General features: G+C 46.6%; 6 protein-coding genes across 6 annotated transcripts; 2 read left to right on the forward strand and 4 right to left on the reverse strand.

Moving 5' to 3' along the window:
• The first annotated feature begins 462 nt into the window (after nucleotides 1–462).
• Nucleotides 463–1,158, forward strand: EDB93DRAFT_940553 (uncharacterized protein). Its single transcript, XM_041458020.1, has one exon. The coding sequence runs from the start codon at nucleotides 746–748 to the stop codon at nucleotides 1,034–1,036; it is 291 nt and encodes a 96-aa protein (XP_041302482.1). The 5' UTR covers nucleotides 463–745; the 3' UTR covers nucleotides 1,037–1,158.
• A 25-nt stretch (nucleotides 1,159–1,183) lies between these two features.
• Nucleotides 1,184–2,255, reverse strand: EDB93DRAFT_940642 (uncharacterized protein). The gene is made up of 2 exons (XM_041458022.1): nucleotides 2,117–2,255; nucleotides 1,184–2,069 (listed from the first exon to the last, which is right to left on the reverse strand). Exon 2 carries the CDS (start codon nucleotides 2,061–2,063, stop codon nucleotides 1,281–1,283), a length of 783 nt encoding a protein of 260 aa, XP_041302483.1. The 5' UTR covers nucleotides 2,064–2,069; nucleotides 2,117–2,255; the 3' UTR covers nucleotides 1,184–1,280.
• A 166-nt stretch (nucleotides 2,256–2,421) lies between these two features.
• On the forward strand, nucleotides 2,422–3,621 carry EDB93DRAFT_940613 (P-loop containing nucleoside triphosphate hydrolase protein). Its single transcript, XM_041458021.1, has 5 exons — nucleotides 2,422–2,437; nucleotides 2,498–2,604; nucleotides 2,657–2,728; nucleotides 2,778–2,967; nucleotides 3,034–3,621. Exons 3-5 carry the CDS (start codon nucleotides 2,660–2,662, stop codon nucleotides 3,561–3,563), a joined length of 789 nt encoding a protein of 262 aa, XP_041302484.1. The 5' UTR covers nucleotides 2,422–2,437; nucleotides 2,498–2,604; nucleotides 2,657–2,659; the 3' UTR covers nucleotides 3,564–3,621.
• Nucleotides 3,622–10,108: 6,487 nt separating this feature from the next.
• EDB93DRAFT_1108121 (uncharacterized protein) lies at nucleotides 10,109–13,806 on the reverse strand (the record flags this gene model as incomplete). The annotated part of the gene is made up of 14 exons (XM_041447802.1): nucleotides 10,109–10,280; nucleotides 10,472–10,725; nucleotides 10,953–11,180; nucleotides 11,232–11,312; nucleotides 11,341–11,384; nucleotides 11,437–11,751; nucleotides 11,825–11,933; nucleotides 11,984–12,397; nucleotides 12,484–12,519; nucleotides 12,577–12,944; nucleotides 12,982–13,045; nucleotides 13,192–13,531; nucleotides 13,568–13,705; nucleotides 13,742–13,806. The coding sequence occupies 14 exons, from the start codon at nucleotides 13,804–13,806 to the stop codon at nucleotides 10,109–10,111; spliced, it is 2,628 nt and encodes an 875-aa protein (XP_041302485.1).
• Nucleotides 13,807–14,948: 1,142 nt separating this feature from the next.
• EDB93DRAFT_1108122 (uncharacterized protein) lies at nucleotides 14,949–16,654 on the reverse strand (the record flags this gene model as incomplete). The annotated part of the gene is made up of 9 exons (XM_041447803.1): nucleotides 14,949–15,030; nucleotides 15,058–15,120; nucleotides 15,496–15,605; nucleotides 15,781–15,867; nucleotides 15,953–15,981; nucleotides 16,078–16,101; nucleotides 16,297–16,386; nucleotides 16,442–16,497; nucleotides 16,608–16,654. The coding sequence occupies 9 exons, from the start codon at nucleotides 16,652–16,654 to the stop codon at nucleotides 14,949–14,951; spliced, it is 588 nt and encodes a 195-aa protein (XP_041302486.1).
• Nucleotides 16,655–18,197: 1,543 nt separating this feature from the next.
• Nucleotides 18,198–21,220, reverse strand: EDB93DRAFT_1255539 (uncharacterized protein; the record flags this gene model as incomplete). Its single annotated transcript, XM_041453798.1, has 13 exons — nucleotides 18,198–18,242; nucleotides 18,291–18,833; nucleotides 18,898–19,045; nucleotides 19,089–19,492; nucleotides 19,543–19,575; nucleotides 19,627–19,803; nucleotides 19,858–19,888; nucleotides 19,939–20,033; nucleotides 20,102–20,209; nucleotides 20,274–20,599; nucleotides 20,656–20,820; nucleotides 20,867–21,011; nucleotides 21,074–21,220. The coding sequence occupies 13 exons, from the start codon at nucleotides 21,218–21,220 to the stop codon at nucleotides 18,198–18,200; spliced, it is 2,367 nt and encodes a 788-aa protein (XP_041302487.1).
• Nucleotides 21,221–21,356: the final 136 nt, after the last annotated feature.

Consider the following 21,356-nt stretch of genomic DNA (forward strand, 5'->3'; position numbering starts at 1 on the left):
CAGATCGTTTGCGACAACTCTTGCGAGGGACAACCCTGTCTCTAGAACAGCTAAGTCAGTATCTTCTTGGAGTCCGCATCATTCCCTTCTTGGTGAACCGTGTTCTTGCCACTACGAAAAATCATTATCAGACAGTAAAACTGCATCTTCTGTGTTTAGCTTCGAACGCACAACTCGCACCAATTCGCGCAGAGCCATCTGTTTCGCGAGGACAGATCTCCGACCTCCAAGCCGAAGATCGTTGATAGCGAGCGCTTAACGAGGAGACCATGAGCCTTATCAAGCACCACTTAAGAGCATGAAATGTCGTTTATTGCTGAAGATATAAATCAGTAAGGATGGCAAGATATTGAAATCTATCACTCGTGCGCTGAAGCTCCTGTACCAGTATGTTGATACATGGGCCACTGAAGTACCTATGACTATTGTTGAGTAACCAGATGACGAGGCAAAGATGACGACGCCGCCTACCTTTCTTTATCTTGCTTCGAGATTCGAGAAGGCTTCGATCCTATCTCTTCATCTCATACAAGGAGTTCCACGAGTGCGCGCAATGCATGAGTATTTGATATTTCAAGAAGTGCGGTAAAGGTCTGATCCGATTGCGCATGCCCCAGGGATGGATAGATTCGTGACTCTGAGGTGATTGCCAGTGGTGAGCGAATTGGAAACTATATGAGATGGGCAGGGCAGTTGTTTGATCGTAAAATAGCTTACTAAGTAGCTCAGTGCTTGGACTCCGATCATGGCACCAAAAGAAACACCACTTCCTCTTCACGACACCCTACGAGACCTTGCTCTTCTACGGGCTTCTTGTGTTGACCTTTCTGGTCTGATTGCTGATGATACGACATCCTCACAGGCTTCGAGAGAGGTCGAAGAGGTTGAAGAGTCCACAATACAATCATACGCGTTCGTGCGAGAAGCGCGGACGGCGTTGAGATTGCACAATTCAGGAGAGGCGCAAAAGCAGGCGACAAGGATCGAGAAGGTGCAAGTGGAGCTGGTAGATGTGCTGAGAAGTTTGTCGGATTGAGGTATGTAATATTTATATCGGCCTAAGTCCGAGTCAACTAGTATCTTTACTGATTTTGTCTGCAGGATGTCCATGAACTTTAGATAACGCATACCTCGTAATGTTATTTCTTGCCACTGCCTCAAGCACTAGTTGTCGGCTCAAGTGGTTGTTGTACTACTACGTGCGAGGGAATGCTACACGTACATCACAGTAGTAGTAGTATGTACCCGATACTAGTGTCGATGACAAGTCTGAGATTATTCTACGACTGACTCGGATTTTCGGATTTAATGTGCTGCGCTACCTGCAGGGCCACCTCCTTGGCCATTCCACATCGTTTTGAGAGAATCCCAACGACATCCGTCTTTTTGGGACGTCCAACGACAAATTCCACAAGCTTGGTAATGAACGATGCAAGCCATCCTTGACCACCGGTCCACCCTTCCATGGATGCATTGCAATGGGCCTCAACCACTCTACGGACTATTCCACGCGACTCCTCATACTTGTCTTTATGCCTCCCGTCCAGTAAATTCGCCGCAGTTATGCACGCGTGTCCCGCGGACCTGATGTTATACTTCTCCAAGGAGCTCACATTCCGCATGTACCAGTCTTCCATCGTTGCCTCTCTTTCGAGGTTTGTGACGACTAGTGCGAGTGGGACTTTTTCCTCGCAGAGAAATTCGAAGAACAACCGATAGTTGTTCTGCATGGTTGCCGAGACTCTACCTCCACGTATACAGAAGAGCAAGAGATTGACACCTCCACGTTCTTTCAAAGTGTTGATGAGGCCATGTGCATTTGAAATTGCGGAGAGGTACTCTCCGGTTTGTAGACGAGGCTCTTCGAGGCCGACCGTATCAAACACCTTGTATCGAGTCCCATTTTCGAAGGTTATTTGGTACTCTGTCCAATGCAGAGTACAACGGTGAGAGTCGGGCGATATGTGCGCAATCTCTTGGCCAGCCATCAGGTTGATGACAGAGCTTTTGCCTGCTCCTGTTTCTCCAAAGATAACAACGTTCCGAGTCGACATTGACGCCATCTTATGCTAGACTTTCGGTCAGTGACATTCGGCCCTTCACGTTGGACTCGTACCTGTACTATAGCGATTCTGCGCTGTGTCGTACAATTGCCCAGAATGATTCTATTTGTAACTGGTATATGTGATGCGAAAGGTGGTGGAACCACGCCCTCTCGGTGCGTTTTTCATAATTTTTACATCATCCTCTTACATTTTAAACGCCCACAGGGAAGGCACCCGGCAGCTTCCTTGATCGATCTCTCAGCGAGTCAACGGCGATACCCAATATTTGCAATGAAACTGCAGGGTCTAGACGGGCATGCACAAGCCATGCCTACCACACGATTCAAAAGAGGAATCTGGCTATTTCGATGCTTGCCACGTTTTGATGTGAAGTCCTTATGTGTTCTTTAATCGGATGCTCCCGTAGCTTAGCCCTCATAACCGTGGTACAGGGTGCAACACGTTGGATCTGGCCGAAAGCGTTCGACACGGAGCCAATATTTAAACGCCCAGGAGCCGTTATCCATCTTTTCAATAGACTGAGCGGATCGCAAGCGAAGTAGGATTGTGCTATTCTCTTTTTGCACAACTAATCATTATGTCTATCAGAGAAGATGTCTGATAGCTACAACTCCACAGACACGACAGGTGCAGTAGACACAAGGAGTCCATATTCACAGCAGGTTCGTGATCTGCAAGATCGGTCAATGGGTGTGATTGATGTCTCCTTAGGCACTTCAAGGTCGACCGCGTAACGTGGTACTCTATGGGGAGAGTGGGGTAGGCAAAAGCTCGCTCATAAACCTTATCATGGGTCGTGATGCAGCGAAAACATCTCCTGATGCCCTCGCGTGTACAACTACACATGTTCCTTATGATGTGACGATCAGCGGACAACGCTTCAGGCTGTGGGATACAGCAGGTACGCATTCTTTCATGCTCAAGGATTTGGTCTAGAGCGGCTTACTGATCATCATGATGTCGTCAGGGTTAAATGAAGGCTCAGAAGGCACAGTGCCTGCGGTGATAGCTGAAAGGAACTTGACTACATTCCTCCGAGGTCTAAACCAGGAAGATGGTGTCCATCTTCTTATATACTGTGTGCGCGGAACGCGAGCAACAAAGGCTCTGCAGACTCACTACAAGATATTATCGGCAGTTGTCCGTGATAGCAAAGTACCCACTATTATGGTGGTGACGTGCCTGGAAGACTTTCGTCCTGTGATGGCAGAGTGGTGGAATAAGAACAGGGACGAGCTTGCGACGTATGGAATGCAATTCTCTGGATATGCATGTGTCACGACTTTGAAGGATGAACACACGGAGTCTTCGGATATTCACGAACGTCGTGCACAGTCCTACAAAGACGTCTGCAGAACCATCCTCGAACATTGTTCGCAGACCCCTCACAAGGCGTGGGGCACTGATCCTATCAAAGATCAGCGAAGCTTTCTCGCGATTTTGTTGCAGAAATTAGCTCGTTTTGTTGGAGGAGCCCACCGTGATCAAGATGCTTGAAGGCATCTTTGCCGTAGCTAACTTTTGTATAGATGGTTTATGTGGAGTGAAATGCATTCTGGCTCCACGGTACCGTTAGTACGAACATGGACCACGCGCAGATGAACTACGTATGGTTAAGGTTTAAAATTTTCCCAGACCGATTTGGCTAAGTGACGCGCACCGCTTTCTACGTGTATATCTATGTTGTCAAACTCGGACAAGCTAACATGATCAGAGTCACGGTGAACCTCCAAAAAAGTCGTTTGAAGTGCGTGCATGGTATTTGATATCGAGATATTCTTGGGAGCGTGCTGTAAGGGCGCGTCCTCTGCGACAGAAACCGGACTCGTGTTTTGAAGTTGAAGGAGAATCCGCAGAGACCGGTCGCATGTGAGTAAATCAAAGTCTTATGGTCATTGAGAAGTGCACTGATGATGCTGTGGCGGCGCACTAGCTTCTATTATTATACCACACAGCAAGGCAATTTAAAATTCAAACATCATTCATAACGTCTTATCAGTTTCGTGCTTTCTCGCACAACATGTTGTCTGACAGCAGCACCAGGATGACCTATCCATGTCAACGACGCCAGGCTGCAGTGCGAAGTTCGTAATATGTAAATTCTTCTGAAAGTGTGGAATGCCCTGCTCATGCAGCCTTCTCGTCTCGGTTGCTTTAACAATATCGCACCGTGCCTATGCTCCTGACACATAATCCTTTAGGACTTTACACGGTGTTGAATCGGATGCCATGTGTATGCTGTGGTTCCCTCCTTCATAATCCTTTAGGACTTTACAGGTACCGCTCAGTGTTTCTTGACCTCCAGCACACACATCTTACTTATATGGTCAAAACAGAAATAGGTTTCAAACTTTGGAAAAAATATCTTTTCCTGGGCTGGTACATCATTTAGAGGCATCTTCCAGGAATCATATGAACCAAGAATTAAGAAAAACGGCGGTTGGAATATGGAGATATGGTCGAAATACTGACTTTTTTGCCCTCTCCACCAAACCGCAATATTGGCGACCTCTATACACCCTGGGATCATCTCCAATCGATTTGTACGACTGAAAAACAGTAGGAACACTATTTTCAGTATCGGTCTTGAGTCAGATTTGAGTGTGGTGCGATATAGGGGGTAGGGGGGGGGAGGAGGACATTCTATATCTCGACAACCTGATTTTTCCTGACATATTGGGCTTTACCATCGTGTTCAGGGACATTGAGAGCCCCCTGGAAAAATGCTTTTGGAGGGCATGCAAGTCATGGGAAGGCTAGAAAAATCGATCTTTGAGGGGGGTATGTGACAAATTCGCACATGTCACTTTGTATGGTCTCAAATCGCTCTGGTATTATTTTCAATCGATTTATATCATTGGAAAACAGTAGGGACACCCTTTTACATACCGGTATTTACATAATAGGAAGATATGTGAGTTTGGGGGGGGAGGAGGACCTTCTGTATCTCGACCACCTGATTTTTTCTGACAATTCGGGCTTGACCATCTTGTTCGCAGCTATCAAGAGCCCCCAGGAAAAATGGATTTGGAGTCATGGCAAGTCATGGGAAGGCCAGAAAAATCGATCTTTGAGGGGGGGTATGAGGTCAACTTACACATTACATTTCATATTGGCCAAAAACACTTTGAACACATCTTCAATCTATTTTTATGATCCAAAAACACTATTCAAATCCTTTTTACATCAGTATATACATGAAATCATGCTTCATGGTGGAGTAGGTAGGGGGAGGGGGTAGCATGACTCTGAAACATGATTTTTTCGGACAAAATAAGCATTGCCATCGCATCCAGGGTGGTTAATAACCTTAGAATCAAGTTTCATTTGAAGCCAGGCAAGTCATATGAAGGCTGAAAAAATCAACCTTTGAGTGAGGCAACAGGACAGGGGCGACCCTGCTTACATAAGCAAATGCGGATAGGTGGGCACACTTGAAGCAAGACACCACATATCAGAGACCTGTTGCTCATAAATGTACATAGATCGATTGTGGTTGTATTTAGTTTGAGATTGAGACATTACAGTCATCAAAAGGCTAAGACAGTCGACCTTTGATTGAGCACCTCAGCATGGCAACCTTACACTCACTCTTCACTCATAACTTTAGAACATGATTTTTTGAACAAAAGTAGCATTACCATTGGAATCCCGATGTTTCAATAACCCCCCATTGAGATGTCTATTCGAACACACAAGGCAAGTCGTACGAAGGCTGAAAAAATCGATCATGTGAGCAATAAGACAGGGGCGACCCTGCTTACATAAGCAGATGCGGACACCTGAGCACACTTTCAGCAGACTCCACAGATCAGAGGTCTGATGCTTCTAAATGCACATAGATCTACTGCGTTTGTACCAAGCTTTAGATTCAGATCATGTCTTGAGTCTTCCTAATAGGATTCCTTCTCAGTAGCTGTCCTTGGGTAGACTTTTGCTTGCATTCAGGACTTACTGTGATTCCTCCTATGCAGCCCCTGCAGGTCCAATTACTACAATTTGCATGCAATGGCAATACTTCAGCGTGCGAAGTTGGGAATGAACGTCAGTCAGGTGCTTTAGCGAAGTAGAGGTCAAACTAACACTGTCCTTGGTAGATTTTTGCTTGCATTCAGGACTCACTGTGATTCCTTGGTTTCTTGCTCATTTTCCCCACAGTTTCGATTCCTCTTCTTCACTTCATCAGTCTTCTTCATTTTGAAGTCAGCAGTGCTTGCAGGGCAATCCACTTAGCTTTGTCATGTGTCATGTGAGACACCTCATCTCTAATGCGCTGATCTAATGCATGGTCAAAGCCAATGCACTTGAGCCTCGCAAGGTACAACTTCTGCAAAGCTTCATGAGTTATCCACTACTGGTAGCGTGAGTTGGGTACACATGTAGTAGAAATGACCCACCTAAAGAAGTAAATTTGAAGGTAAACACCGTGCCAGGATGGTCGTCCCAAACTGGTTTGTAGCTCGTTTGTTCTACCCAGTCCAGCCCCGCAGGCCTGTTGCTCCTCAATGTATATGAATTGATTGTGTTTGTACTAACTTTATATTGAGACATTGAAGTCATCACTGTGCATGCCACCCGCCTTGTACATATCTTATATATGACTCATTGCGCCCTGCGCCCTTTCCAATCCACTGGTGCTATCATTACTCATGTTCTGGGTCGATTTTCCACCCACTTTCTCTGTGTCCTTAGATACAAGGGAATTTTCCTTGTTGTTTGCAGTGACTATCTAAGTCTCGCACATTAGTTGTCAGTCCTTCGCCTTAGCATCAGCCAACCTTAGTTGGGGTGTTAACAGTCATCTTGCTTTGTCTTTTCTCGTCTCGTTCGCTCATGGTGCTATCTCTTCATATTTGATTCTACATCATTTTGGTAGTGCCTTGAATTTTTACATATCTTATCTAGACTCTGCGCCTGTGCCCTTCCATTCCATGGGGCTATCTTTTCATATCTAAATCTTCACTATTCTCGTGGTTACATTGACTCACTTCCCCTCTGCCCATACAATTTTATACTTATTTCGCGTTCTTCCTCCTACCTATAGTAGCCACAGATGCCCTGTATTATTGACTAATAGATATTTTTGAAGTATATGACAATTCAACAGGCGAGGGCTTTTTAATCACAGCAAACTCCTCTATTGGTGTCATCTTGTGATAATGTGCTGGCTATTGTCAATAGCAGGTACCATTATCAACAGGATGACTTCCATGGAGGAGTGACACCAGCAAAAAAGTGAACTCAGCTAAGTAAAAGGTGCAAAATTGCGAAACTCACTGGGCCTTATCACAGAATGACTCCCATGGAGGAGTGACACCCAGGAAAGAATGTGGAGGTAAAAGTGCAAGATTGCGAAGCGAACCTGGCTGTATCAACAGGTTGACCCTCATTGAAGGATGACACCCAGGAAAGAAGCACAAGTATGATTAATACTATACCTTGCCTGCTTCTGACGCAATCCAACAAGTCATCGAATTCTCTTTCAGCATTCTGGACTTGACTTCTTTATATTCCGGCAGTGGCTTGTTGTCAACAAATACCGAAGCAGAAAATTGACCCAAAATCATGATTGGCCAGTAATGAGCTCGAGATGATGACGACAATTATATTAAGTGACGTCTGTGAGACTTGAACTAAGTAAGTTAGTATACAAAAAACGTTCACTTTGACTTCGAGCTCAAAGGAAAGTCCGAATGAAATTTGTCGGAAAGTCTGAGAAGTTCATTGGCTGGACATTCCTTCAAGACATTTTACAAACTCAATTTCCAGTAGACTCCCAAATGTACAGGAATAATTTAACCCCATGGAATTTGGCAATTTTAAATTAATATGAAGATTGAAATTACTGAGCCCCAGTTGATCAATCATCATTAATCACTTTATCTCGATGATATTAATGACCTCTAGTAAATTCTTTATCTGAAAGTGAGATGTCTATTCGACACAAGGCAAGTCATATGAAGGCTGAAAAACTCGATCATCACGAACATTGTTTGTACGGAAAATGGACTGGTCAAGTATCGCAACACATACCCAGGCGGCTGGTGGCGTTCTTCCGCAGACCTTGCATAAGGGACATATGTCATCAAGGTAGTGATGACGGGTCCGGTTGGTCCAGTTCTCTGGCAAAATTCTTTGAACCAAGAACCGAACTATAGGTTCAGTTCTCTCCACAAACAGAACCGTGGACCGGACCATCGGTCCAGTCCAATAACGATCCAGTTCCAGTTCATAAAGGGTCCGAACCCTGAACTGGACCATCCACATCTAAGCCCAAAAAAATAATTTTGGCCGAGACGTAGAGTAGTGCAAGATAGTAGCTATACAACAAAGATAAAATAAAACTACTCGCTATCTTCATCTGCATCATCATGGAGGGCAGCAATCAGTGCATCCAAGTGCTGCTCGGCATCACTGGCAGCAGAGATATGACCATTGCGGTACGCACTCTTCAACAACTGCAAGCTCTCAAACACGTCTGTTTTGAGACGGTTCCATCGTTTGGTTCCCGTCAATCCGCCACTTGAAAAGGCACGTTCTGAGGGTGTACCAGAGCCTTGTATGGACAAGTAGTCCCTGGCCATGCGTGAAAGAGTCGGGTACTGTGACTGGTGGTGCTGACAAATTTTCATTAGTCAACTCGTATGCTTGTGATAGCATAAACACTCACCCCCCACCAACCTACGACATCATCAGTCTGCTCGAGAGGACTTCCAATATAAGCCGTAAGTTCAGCGCGAGGGTCCCAGCTTGGTGCGATCTGATGTGAGACGTGCTTGAACAGCTGCAAGCACCCATGAATGGCCATACTGACCATGCAAGTCAGATGTCCCTTGTTCGTTGTCAGCCTCTACAGCAACAGAGTTCGGGGCCACATCATGGTAGTACTCATCGAACGACTCTTTGTCCCACTGATGTTCGGCATATGCAATCTTGACATTGGGGTTGAGTGCTTCAAAGCCAGTAACTCATCAGTATCATCATAAGTGAAGAGGTATGAACATACCAAGGCAAGTAGAGTTTGCATGAAGTATAACACATCTTTGATCATCATCAAAGATGTGTTATACTTCCTGCAACTCTACTTGCTGATGGGGTCGGACAGGTGGGCAAACTTGACACAAGACTCCATATATCAGAGATCTGTTGCTCCAAAATGTACATAGATCGATTTTAGTTTTATATAGCTTGAGATTGAGTGTATTTAAATCATTAAAATGCTGAGCCAATCGACCGTTGTGTTGTGAAAAAAATCGATCACTGTGAGGTAGCAAGACAGGGGCGACCCTGCTTACATAAGCAGATGCGGACAGGTGGACACATAGAATAAGACTTTTACAAATCAAATTTCTGTTAGGCTCCTAAATGTAAAAGGATCAGTTACCCCTGTAATGCGGTCAATTTAGTCATATGAAGGTCGAAACAACCGACCCCAGGTTGAGCACCTCAGCATTACAATTGCTCAAGAGAACGAGCAAATCGAGTGAGAAAACTTAAACTGACAGAAGGGCTGACAGTGTACCTAGCAAGACGAGTAAATCGAGTGAGAAAAGGCAAGGCCCCAATTTCACCGAGTCTCGCTAGATATAGACTGTCATAAGATTAGGCTCCACTAAAGGAGCCCCCAAGGATAAACACGGGTAGACCCCGAGGAACGAGTTTGCTGAGGAGCCCCGCTCGTCCAATTACCCTGGTATAAACAAGATGAAACTCGACAAATTTACATCCGCCAAATACATACAAAGATGTTGTGTCCAAATCAAGGGGTGAAATTTTTAATGCAAACGACTGTAAGCTCTTCATTACATCATCTCAGATTTCCTGTGCAACTGGCTACTTAGTGTTCACCACTCGAGCTATTCACCTAGTTATTCACGTGAATAACTCGATGGTTATCCCACGGTACACCACTGGCAACTGATAGGTAAGTCATATGTTGAAACTCCGCCTGTGGCGTGTGAACCACACATAATCACAAGGTTTAAATTGTCGCGCATTCACCCTTTTCATTCCCTCACCATTCACACTTCGCTATCGTTCCCTTATGGAACTGTTGAGCCGTGGGCTCTGACGTTGCGTTTTGGTTGACTCGCGGCCCATAAGATGTCGTTGATGTTTAGGCTGCGAGTCCCGTCTTCCCACATGGCAACTGGTAACTTCTCTTGTGTCCAGCAGACCTGCATCACAATCGACATGGTGAACATGTATCCAAGTCTTGCTACACAATGCAGAGTACGGAATCATGCCAACTCCTCCGTCTATCACCAATCCGTCCGAGTACACCCTTATCTTCTCAGCTGCCCTTTGGTGTTCCTGGAAGGCATTCTATTTCGTCTCTGCTATCCTTACACCGGCCAGACCGTTGAACGCAAAGCATCACGCAACCTTTCGACGCTTTAACCAACCTGTTTTCCTTAGCAGTTGACTTCTGACCTGCTGTATCGTCCAACTCCCCAGGAAAACGGCTGTGGGCCCTTGCCGCATCTTGACTATTGATACGGTTCGAGTTCTGTGCCTTCTGCCTCTTCGTAGCAGTGGACTTGGCTCCTAGGGGTAAGCGCTCGGCTTTGTCATCCGTGGGCCATGTAAGGTCTGGGTTTTGCAGGTAAGCCCGAATCATCAAAGGGAACCAAGAACGCCTTTTTAGATTCTCAAGCTTCTGTTGATACTTGTCCGTAGGTCAAGCCGGCAAGGATATTGGCCCAAAACGGAGTGGTCAAGTCCTCAACGGAAGTCCTTGTCGTTTCATAGGTATGAAAGTCTTCTTTGGATGGAGGGACCTGGTAACGCACGGCAAAAGGAGGGTTAATCTCCCTCAGGAGGTCGAGGAGAGGTGAAACCGGCTGAGAATGCAACCAACTCGGACGGGAGATACGTGTTTCTTACTAGACGGCCACATTTGCAATCACCGCCGACATATACACCATTCTTCTCCTGTACTTCGTCGAAGATTAATGAAAGATACGAAGAGCGCTCCTGAGCAGTCAAATTACTCGGACAGTAGCGTATTGCTGTCCATGTCAGCACGTGAAGAAAGGACTCGAGATCATCTTCGAAGTCCTGATGCTTCGTCGGATCACTCAATAATGCTGCTGACATGAACTGCCAAGTGCCCTATAGCAATCGTAAGTTTATGACAAGAAGGATAGCACAAACGCCACTTACCGTCCGGTCATGACGTCCTCTTTTGGATTGTACCGCGCTTCCGACACAAATCCCAGTCGATGAGAAGACCCTCCCCATCGTCTGTGACAATGAGATTTCCGACGCTCACGTCCCGGTGCAAAATACCAGCCTTATGATAGGCATCCTCGTGGGCTGCAGGGAAAATGAATATCCGTGGAGGGAGGCGCAAAATTGGGAAACCAACCTTCCAAGGCGTCGGCCACCGCGCTCACGAGCTCATATGTGGATCGGAATATCGACAGCTCGCGTCCAACCACACCGAGCACCATGCGATAGTGTACGTGACCAGTGGCAAAAGGCATACCGCACACCCACGACTCCTCTACATATTCATGCGTCACTGTACGTGACCCGTGACCTTCTAAGTCGTTGCCACGTTCAAAGGGCGCGATGTGAGGGACTTGATAACCGTGCAGTTGGCGGTAGGTATCGCCTTCCTTCTGCATATCATTGGAGTCGATCCTCCACGTGTCTTTCAGGTATACAACACGGTCCTTTACTGGATCAGTATACAGGAAGTGAACGCGTGGCACGACCTATTAGGGATCGTGACGGAAAGTGAGGACGCGGACCAATGTAACGATACAGCGCGGTCAGATCAGGATCGTCTCGATGAGCGCGGCTTATGTCATCATCTGGCACCCCATAATAAAACAACTTGGTTGACGTTGGCAATTTGAGCTTGGTGTGCAAATCTCAAGGGTATCAAAATCAGCTTCAACCTCGGTTACTGACTGGTCCAACCCCATCCTCTCTGCACTGGCCAGGCTAAACCGCCAAAAAAAATCGGCAAGGAGCCCAGGTTGTTCCGTATAGTCGAACCTCTCAGTCACCACAGCCCCTCCACGGTCCCAGCGTAAAATGCGAGCGTGCTTGCCGATGATTGCGACCGAGAATGCAAATTGGCGGAATTGACACCCAATCTGCGTGAGCGCATATGCGATCATCTGACCCCTAGTGAGCATTCCATTTGTCGTGTCGCACTCGAATTTCCAATTGTTCAGAAATATGTCGAGTTCTTCGCCCAATAATTTAGAGAGCGTATCCTGCGGAGGATCCGCGAACGCATCATGCTTATCCAAACTTTTGACCTCCAAAAACATAGCCATGAGTTCAAAGTCGGTTGATCTTGGTGCGACCACAGTCTTTGGGATAGAGTGCTACGTCAGGTCTTAATTTGAAAACCGCCGTATTCAACGCCGCTGCTAGGGTGTTGACTAGTGTCAATGACCTCAAATCCGGGTGTGAATGGCTTCATAGCATCTGCCTGACGAACACAAAAACTATCAGATTAATATTTATAAGTAATTTTACTATTCCTTACCAGGAGCGTGTAGAATGACTTTTCGGATGCACCTTCTGGTATTTTACGGAAATGCTGCTCATGAATGTGAGGACAGGCTTCCTGGCCAGGGTAGTCGCGGCAGATAGTCCATCCATAAATTTTTGCAGGGGGCATTGGCCCTACGAATCTGTCTTTCATTTCTTCGGCAAGCAGAATTTTGATCTCATCCTGCGGAGGGAGTTGAGAGACTGCAAATGGCGTTGAGCCAGACATTCTCTTGATATTGGCGTTTCTTGCGTGAGCACAGATCCAAATGGTTTGTTGGCACAAGATCCACTGGCTTGCGGAGGATCGGGTAGCGGAATATCGGGTGACGGGGTTCTGGGAGGACGTGGGCTGCATGAAACCTTTGACATTATGTGGTACAGAAGATGGAATACGCACCAGCACAGTCGAGGGAGGCTGTTCTTAAGGGTAAGGGTTCCTTGCTCCATGTGGATCGCGCTTCCTAAGGTGCACGTCTACTTAGTCGCCGCTATTCATGTGCAGGCGCAAGCTAGTCCTTCAGCCAGAACGTGGGATATATCACCCTTAATTACATCATCATGGGTATTTGAACCCCCTGACAATAGGGGCATGGTGGGTGACGCTTACTAAGCGCGTGCCTGCGCTGTCGTACCTGATCATGTCGTTCTTGCAAACTGCAAATAAAACCTCATTGGCTGCTCCTGACAGTTTTTGCAAGCATCTGCAAGCTTTCCTGATGATTTGACAGCAGCTCCGCTGAATGTAGCCAGAGCCTGGGTGATCGCGTTCTGGATTGCACAGGCCAAGTTGTGACAGAAGGGCCGGGTTGATAATCAACGGCAGAGGCTCGCGAGGTATCTTGGTCTTGACCTCATGAATGGTGCTGGGACCAGCCCCATTTCTGTCTCCCCGAGGACACAAGAAGAGGACATCAAGGAACACCAGTTTAGCCGGTTTCGGCGGGAGCCTGCAATTGGGGACAATGAAGGAAAGCAGTTTTTACCGTGGTGACAGGTCGTCGGGTGAGTCAGCCGGCGCTTTTATTGTCTCCGAGTTGATGGCAGCCCTATCAATCTTTCTACTACAGAACATTGCAGCGCGGACCTTCTTCAGGAGGCAGTCAGCCTGGTCGCCAAGCTCACTGTGCATGTTACGCTGTCTACAGTGCTCCACTCACTTTAGATGGGTCGAATGCAGACTAATAACAATAAAACTGTCTCTGTGCTCATCTGGGCTACCCATGGTGGGCACTCTATCGCAATCTCACGTCTTGCTAGCCCGGGTGCAACAGCTATGTTTGCAGGACTGGTAATTCTTCTCCAAGTCCTCTCCTGCCCCATGGCATCAGCGACGTAAGCGTTCTAGACAACTTCCAGGTCGACATAGAGAACTTGTAGCGTGCACAAGACCTCCGTGATGCCGTCGAGAATTGCACGTCAGCCGCATCAGTGAACGAAATTATTTGAATTTGTTTCGTTCTTCGTGATCTTGCTGTTTTCGTTTTATGTTGGAAATGGTTGATATTTGGTCGGAAGATTCCGGGCTAGCCGTTGGTTTCGCCGCTCCGTCTGCTACGTCAGCTACCCTTCTACATCAGCCGCTGTCACACATCTCATCGTCACCCAATCGTCATCATCATCGTGCTAGCTGCTATTGCCAGTGGAGGAGAATAAACTCACACATTTTATCATGATCACACCATCGTAATCATGAGCGTGCTAGCTGCTATCGAAGGAGACGAACTCTACTATTATCAGCACCCTCCATGACAGTCTGGACGGCAGGAGAGGTTGATAATGGGATAGATGGTGGGATAGGGGACGGCGGGACACGTGGATCTAGGGCTTTGTAAGCCGCATTGTGATTTCCGTATTATATTTCCCGCACTTCATAGCATTAGCTCCGTGGACGAGCACATCGAGCAGTACGGGTTGTCCCTTCTGCATCTGGTTTTTTCAAAAATCTTTCTTTTTCCACTCCCAACCAGGAAAGTGGTCAACTAACGATCTCGTACTTCGCTCAATAAAATTATTATGCACAAACACCTTCCGTCAGTCAACTCAATAACCCTAACTCTCTCATTCTCATCTCTCCATCCTCTCCAACGCACTCGGCTTAGGAGATCACAGAGCATGATGGCATGCATGTACAAACGGCATAAAGCATAATGAAGGTGAAGAAGAGCCCATAGGCATAGTTATCAGTACCAAATTGTCAATGAAATGCTCACCACCCATACGCAAGATCCCTCCCGAACCGAGCATATCGACCCAGCGCGCCAGAAAAATACAAGAACAAAAGCGCCGCAAATATAAGTAATACTCAGGCAGAGCCATGTTCGCTCACGGTCGTGAACTTCTTTATCCCGAGCCCAACATCCTGGCTTATCTCGCCTGGTCATCGATGTCTTCCGATGCAGGGTCGGGTCTGTCGCCATCCTGAATGACAGACGTCACTGAGTACACACTGTCGACGAAATAAATAGAGACAAACCTAATGGCCATTCCAAGTAATAACCAAGTCTTGTCATACTCATAACGCTCTACGAACACGCATCTACAAAGAGTGAGGAGGAGATATGCCTGCAGAATTTAAAGGGATTGATAATCTTTGGCAGGTACGCTAAACGCGAGTTTCTATGCAAACTCTGCAATTTCCTGGTGAAGTTCCTGTCGCTGGGTGTAAAATTTTGATGATATCGCACACACTGCGAAAGACAAGTTTTTGCGCATTTGAGGGGTTGTAAAATTACTTGTTGTCAGTAAAAATGGTGAGTGGGAACAAACAAGCCAGGGCGTGGGGAACTCTATGATAAGCTCGCAGTGTACGGCATCACATGGCATGATAGTACCTAGGACGGACGTTCAGATAGTCAAAAAAAGCTAGCAGCCGAACAAATCAAGATCAAGATGTATGACACACAAAATTCACATGTCATATAGCGCGACCACTTGTTCGGTACCAACGATGCTCAGCATCTCGGGGTGAATTTGCCGTTCGGTGTACAAGCGTCGCAAGTGTCCAGAGTTTTCTTTAGTGAGCTAGTGAGGACCTCATATTTAATTTTGAGTGTTTCGAATTATAGAGTCGTGGATGCATTTGACAAGAGTCAAAGGGGAGATTCCAAGTGTCTGTGCTCGTGAAAAAATTTCCCTGCGGGACTACCAGCAGTAGATAGGGCCGAAGAGACAACAATTGACTATAATCGGCCCTCACCTCGTCTCCGATTCCCAGTGAAGGGTTATTGATAGCGCGAAAAAATGCTGGCTCAAAGCTTGGATTGTCAACGAGCTGGAGGTGTACCTAGATATCTTTAATTCTAAGTAGAAGACTCTGAGTAGAAGACTAGCTTGTCATGGCCCAAAGGAACGCGTAGCAGATCACTTACCTTTGCCCGTTCGAAGAACTGGTGTCCACCTAGTATTCGATTGGGGATTGATTTTGAAGCGCGTTCTCAATCGTTCTGGATATAGCGTTGAACCGTATTGCAAACTATTTGTAAATGGGACGTACGAAGCACCGCGAAGTCTCCAAAACCTAAACATCCCACTTGATTGTGCTATCATGCGGTTTATCTCCCATGCAATGAAAGCGGATTCGTCATGTTCTGTAGGAAACGAACGGAGCCTTGAAGGAGGCTCAAGCAGATTATCTATATATGGAATGTTGTACTCTGCGATGTATCTTTGAAAGTGTTGGTAAAAAAAAAATAGTCATGTCTGCACAGCTCACCTTGGGAAATAATAGCGAGGCTCGTTGCAAGGATAGATCCCGCTGAACTGTAATTTTGCTCAAGCATGATCTGCGCTACGTTCTGGAAGTCTGGGAGCCGAGTCAAATTCGTTCAATGCGTGGCTATATGTGGCCACTGTCTTACCGTTCCGCATCTTAGCAAATTTTAAGTTGTAATGCCCGCAGATCGCCAACCATATACTATAGAGTTGTCAATTAGACCGAGGTCGGGCAGAGCGTGTTTGACTGATTGGGATTACCAACAACAGTCACGCAACAACTGGCAGCAGCGATACAACACATAAACTCACATTGGACTGTGTTCGTGTCTTGGTTTGTGTGATTCTGGGTGAGCCATGTTCGTGAATAAGAAACGAAAGCTCACAAATCATGGACAAGTATTCGATTGCAGCCACATGCGTCGGGCGTACTAACATGAGAGAACAGTTTTGCCAGCCCTTCAAGTTACCACGCTAAGATTGTTAAAGTCGTCAAGAGTCTTCAAGCGATGGCATTTGTTAATACAAATGCCTAAATCGAATTTGGTTAGATCGAAAGCCACGTCAATGTGTTCGGGACAGAGCAAAAATACTGGGAATAGGAGTATGGACTGTAACGCCCCACGCAATTGTCGAATGACAGATCCAACATCACGAAAATCGACACAGTCGAATTTCGATGGTTGTGAGTGTGGCCCTACTATAGAGATGCTCATACGTCCCATCTACGTCCAACCGACCATGACATACCACTCTACGGAGATGGAGTTAATCCCCCAAACCTGGGCATCCTCACTGGCATTCTTAACCATATGCTACGGGCCACAACATCGACCCCTATAGTCTTGACAGTCATGTGCGCGAGTCCCTCGCACTGATTAATTGATTAATTGATTAATTACAAGACGGTGTTTGAGACTGCGGGCATGCTTTTCCTCCAAGAATTTGACATTTACAGCACAACATGCCTGGACGAAGTTCAGGTCGACGCGCGAGGCCGTGAGATTCATGGGCGGGGAATTGTGCACCATAGCAATTACGCGGGTTACAGCATGGTATGGGCTTCCATGCTTGCAGATAAATATCACCACAGGTGTTTCTTTGTGTCTCCTGCAGTGCAGTCGATCACAATTTTCTAGTGTGATACTTCTGTCATCGTGACACGCCCGCAAAATGGAACTTAAAAACAGGAACCATACTGCCTCAAACGCTGTCGCCATGCAGGATGTATGATGGTTGTCGCTAACATATTCATAGGCCACTGTTCTGCTGACGTCGCAGAGGTGTATCATTGGAGATTATGAGCTAGTATGGGCAAAATGACACTTCCAATACGGCGTTGACCCATACTCGTCGGAGTTCTTCTATGTGTGATCGCAAGACATCGAATAGTGCGACTTTGATGGCTCATGTAACAGCCACATTTGTTGTAGGGATGTTGAAAAAAGACTTGCAGCCAAACGTCAACGACATTATTAAGCAGCGAGTCAACCAAAACTCAACGCCAGGGCCCACGGCCCAAATGCTCCCATAAGGAGCGAAGCGAAGGTGATGGTGAATGTGAAAGAAAGCTCAGCGCTCAAGCCTATAATATTTGAACTTGTGATCACGTGCGGTTCCCACGCCACGAATGCACAATATTTGCACTCCAGAGCTCACCACTCCAAGTATTTATAATTGGCGCTGTGTGCATTTCTCGTCGAATGATTAATTGTATGGACCAGAAATATCCTGTGTGAGAATGAAGCTGTTATTTTCAAAGGTCTTGACATATGGCATCATGGAGTATGTACGCGCGGTAAGAACAGAAGATCACGATATGGCAAAGTCACAGGTGCCTGTATATCGACACAATGTAGCAAAAATCGAATAGTACCTCACAAACGCGTGGACAAGCCAAGGTCAGCTGAGCTGACGGGCGACACCCCGCATGTCAGCAAACCAATCCTATAAATTAGCTGACTGCCTGTGAAACTGAAGACAATGTAAACTCACCTCTTCATCGTTCTTGGACAGGTGACGAGGATCAGATGCACTTTGTGTGTTGAGGTCGCTGATCGACTGTGATGCTTCGAACTGGATGGTGATAGGTTTTCTGGATGGGGATGCTGCACCCACCTCCAAGTCAACGACTTTCGTCTCAGAAGACTTGCACTTGGATCCAGAACCGTCTTCGACAGCCTTAAAACATGATCCATCCACAGGCTCACTCAAAGAACCAGCGACGCCTTCGACAATGTCTACCATAGCTTCTTCCATCTCAGGCGCTTCATTCGTAAATACATCTCCATCAGTGTCTGTGACAGCCTCTCTTGTATCCGCAGGCTCACTGGTCGAACCTGAACTTTCGTCCAAGAGAAGGGCTTTGGTGATGTTAGATATAGATGACGATACAGATTCAGGAGACAGTGTAGGGTGCGTCATGGTGCCACCACCCATTGGGAAGTCGCTGTTCGAAGCAGGAGTCATACTGTTGAACGCTGGTGACGTAGATCGAATTCCACCCTTGACACGTTTCGCAGCAGGCACATGTTCCGACTGAAAATATATGTAGTTGGAAATATGCGTCAATATTTACAATTATTCCAAGGTTTGAGCTCACCTCTGGCGTCAACGTCGCATTCGATAACGTCCGTTTACGCTTTACCGTACCGTTTCCCACCCGATGATCCATTAAATCTCCCACATCGTCGGATTCACTGCTGTGAACGAATGATAATAACCAGGGGAGCTCGTGAGCCGACATCATGCTGATGGTGGTGAGTTAGGCTACGGTGCGCGCATATGACATACCTTGCAACCGGCGTCGGTGGGGATGGCAGGGGCCTGAGTCGAGGGTGGCTGCTTCCCATTTCGTTTGCCGACTCCAGCTCACCGAGTTGACGGAAGATACACGCGAGGTATTCAGGGTGTGTGTCCATGTGCGCCGTCGCAGCGTACAAGCGTTCCATGCCCAAGGCTTCGAGAAAATGATCATTGCTGTCAAACTTAAACCAACCTGGATGTTTTGGGATCACCAATCCCTTTAATTCATCTTCCTTGCTGATGCCTGCAAGCTCGCAGAAGCGACAAGATATCCAAGCGGCAAGTTTGAGAAAAACATGCGAGTTGCCCTCCTTGAAAACTTTCTCGATATATTCGTCCCAGTCATCCAAATCACGAGGAAATTTCACATGATCGTAGTCCCCGGGCTCTGCCTGATAGATGTTAGAACATGTTTAGTTGTCAGATCATGTCGCTTAATTACGTTTGATTCTGGTATGTCTACCCCAGAGTGATGCTAAGCAATATGGTCAGTCGAGGGCCTGGGCTGGTTCCCTGCAAAAAGTACCCACCTCATCTTCGGATTCAATTGTCTCCTTAGACTTCGCTTTGTTCTTCTGGCTTGCATCCTTCCGGCTCCGCCCGCCTTTCGTAGACTTGTAGACTTTTTGGCGACTTCTTTAGCATTCTTCGGAATCTCTTGGATATCACCGTCTTTCATGTCTGAATCACCCGAGGCGTCACGCTAATGAATAAATATAAGCATCAAGTATCCAGATTCACCGCAAGATGCACCCACATGTACTTCGGCTTCAAGTGTCCCCTTGGATCTAGACTTCACGTTGTTATTCGTTGTCGCGTTTTTTTGGGTGGCGTACACCTTTGGTAGACGTATAAATCCTTTTTTTCGACTTCCTTGGTTTCAAACGTATTCGCTGATGCTTCGAGAACAACATCCTTCATGTCAGAAAAACCCTGGGCATCATGCAGATCCATCAATAATGACGACTAAACACATCTGGTATTCTACGAGAAACACGCACCTCGTCCTCCGGCTGGATCGTCATTTCGGACCTCACTACCTCCTTAGTCCTGGCGTGGATAATACGATTACGGGGCTTCTTGATATTCTCCTGCAACTCAAATATATTCTGAACAACGTCGCTATCGATTGCATTGATTTCAGAGTTTTTTCGCTGGTATTGAGCTTCCCACCAGTGAAAGAGTTGTTTTGACACTGGGGTTAGGCTTTCCGGCCCTCTGCTCCTGAGTCGCTGTATGAGAACCTTTGGCATTTACATTGCGGCTACCCTTGCGAGTCTTGCCAGCCATATCCACAGGGGATGTATTAACATCCGCCGTAGTGAGATTTTTGAGCCGTAAGTCTTCTGGTTCTGATTCGTCTCTGCTGCCTTGTGAATAGTGTGTGGTTCGATGACCTGTGTGATCATTTCTTCGAGCGAACGCTGATGAGTGCGAGAAGGAACCGCACACGTCGTCCCCATCTTTGCAGAACGTGTCATGCATTTTTCCGAGATCAACTAAAGGAAATGCTGAGCATAGAGTCTTGGGTAGAGTCATACTCACGCTGCTGCACTGGTGTATAGGACTTCTTCTGCAGAAAGTCCGTTCCACGTGCGATCGATCTTTTTCGAGTGCGGTGGCTTGTTGCTCATTTGTAAATGAGTTGCCGGCCAACGCCATAGCGAAGTGAAAGTCAAGGTAGCATGACCGCCACTTGGAACGTGGACCGGGAGAATCCCTTTGGAAGCTCAGTTATGAACTTATCCAGAACGTCCACGAAGTACTGTGCGAGGGATAAGTGGAAATCGACGTCCTTTTGACACCGTCTGATTCTGGAAGTGCCATCAGAGCCTTTGCGCTACCTCGGTACAGTTGAAGCTGGTGCACAAGGACCGACACTGCATCCTGGCACTCTTTTGGCACCTTTTCCTAAGCAATGAGATATGTCAGAACATAAAATTATATTACATAACATATATGTGGTTATTCACCTTGTTAATACCGTGTATCAGGAAGACTTGAGTCTTCTGCGATTCCAGTGACACCGGGAGGGATATGAGAAAATCTCCAACCTCCTGCGAAATTTCCTGGACGCGGAGGCAGACTGGCTGCTCGACGGAGCTTTCGCTTTTGAGCATGATGCAGTGAGGATGCTATAAGCCTAGACTCTCAGTTTGACGTTGAATCAGAGAAATATAAGGGGATTGTTCACGTGATCCTTGCTATCGTAAGTGTATAGTAAGCAGCGAGCTTACAGAAACCTTGTTAAAATTA

This window comes from Suillus bovinus (assembly GCF_016758785.1).
Source record: "Suillus bovinus strain UH-Sbo-P2 chromosome Unknown EDB93scaffold_95, whole genome shotgun sequence".
Lineage (NCBI taxonomy): Eukaryota > Fungi > Basidiomycota > Agaricomycetes > Boletales > Suillaceae > Suillus > Suillus bovinus.

Bases quoted from the DNA above. Each gene is read 5' to 3' on its own strand.
- EDB93DRAFT_940613 (XM_041458021.1), top strand. From the start codon at position 2,660: ATGTCTGATAGCTACAACTCCACAGACACGACAGGTGCAGTAGACACA. The intron at 2,729-2,777 runs GTTCGTGATCTG...ATGTCTCCTTAG, and splicing joins GGAGTCCATATTCACAGCAG to GCACTTCAAGGTCGACCGCG. The intron at 2,968-3,033 runs GTACGCATTCTT...TGATGTCGTCAG, and splicing joins CAGGCTGTGGGATACAGCAG to GGTTAAATGAAGGCTCAGAA.
- EDB93DRAFT_940642 (XM_041458022.1), bottom strand. From the start codon at position 2,063: ATGGCGTCAATGTCGACTCGGAACGTTGTTATCTTTGGAGAAACAGGA.
- EDB93DRAFT_940553 (XM_041458020.1), top strand. From the start codon at position 746: ATGGCACCAAAAGAAACACCACTTCCTCTTCACGACACCCTACGAGAC.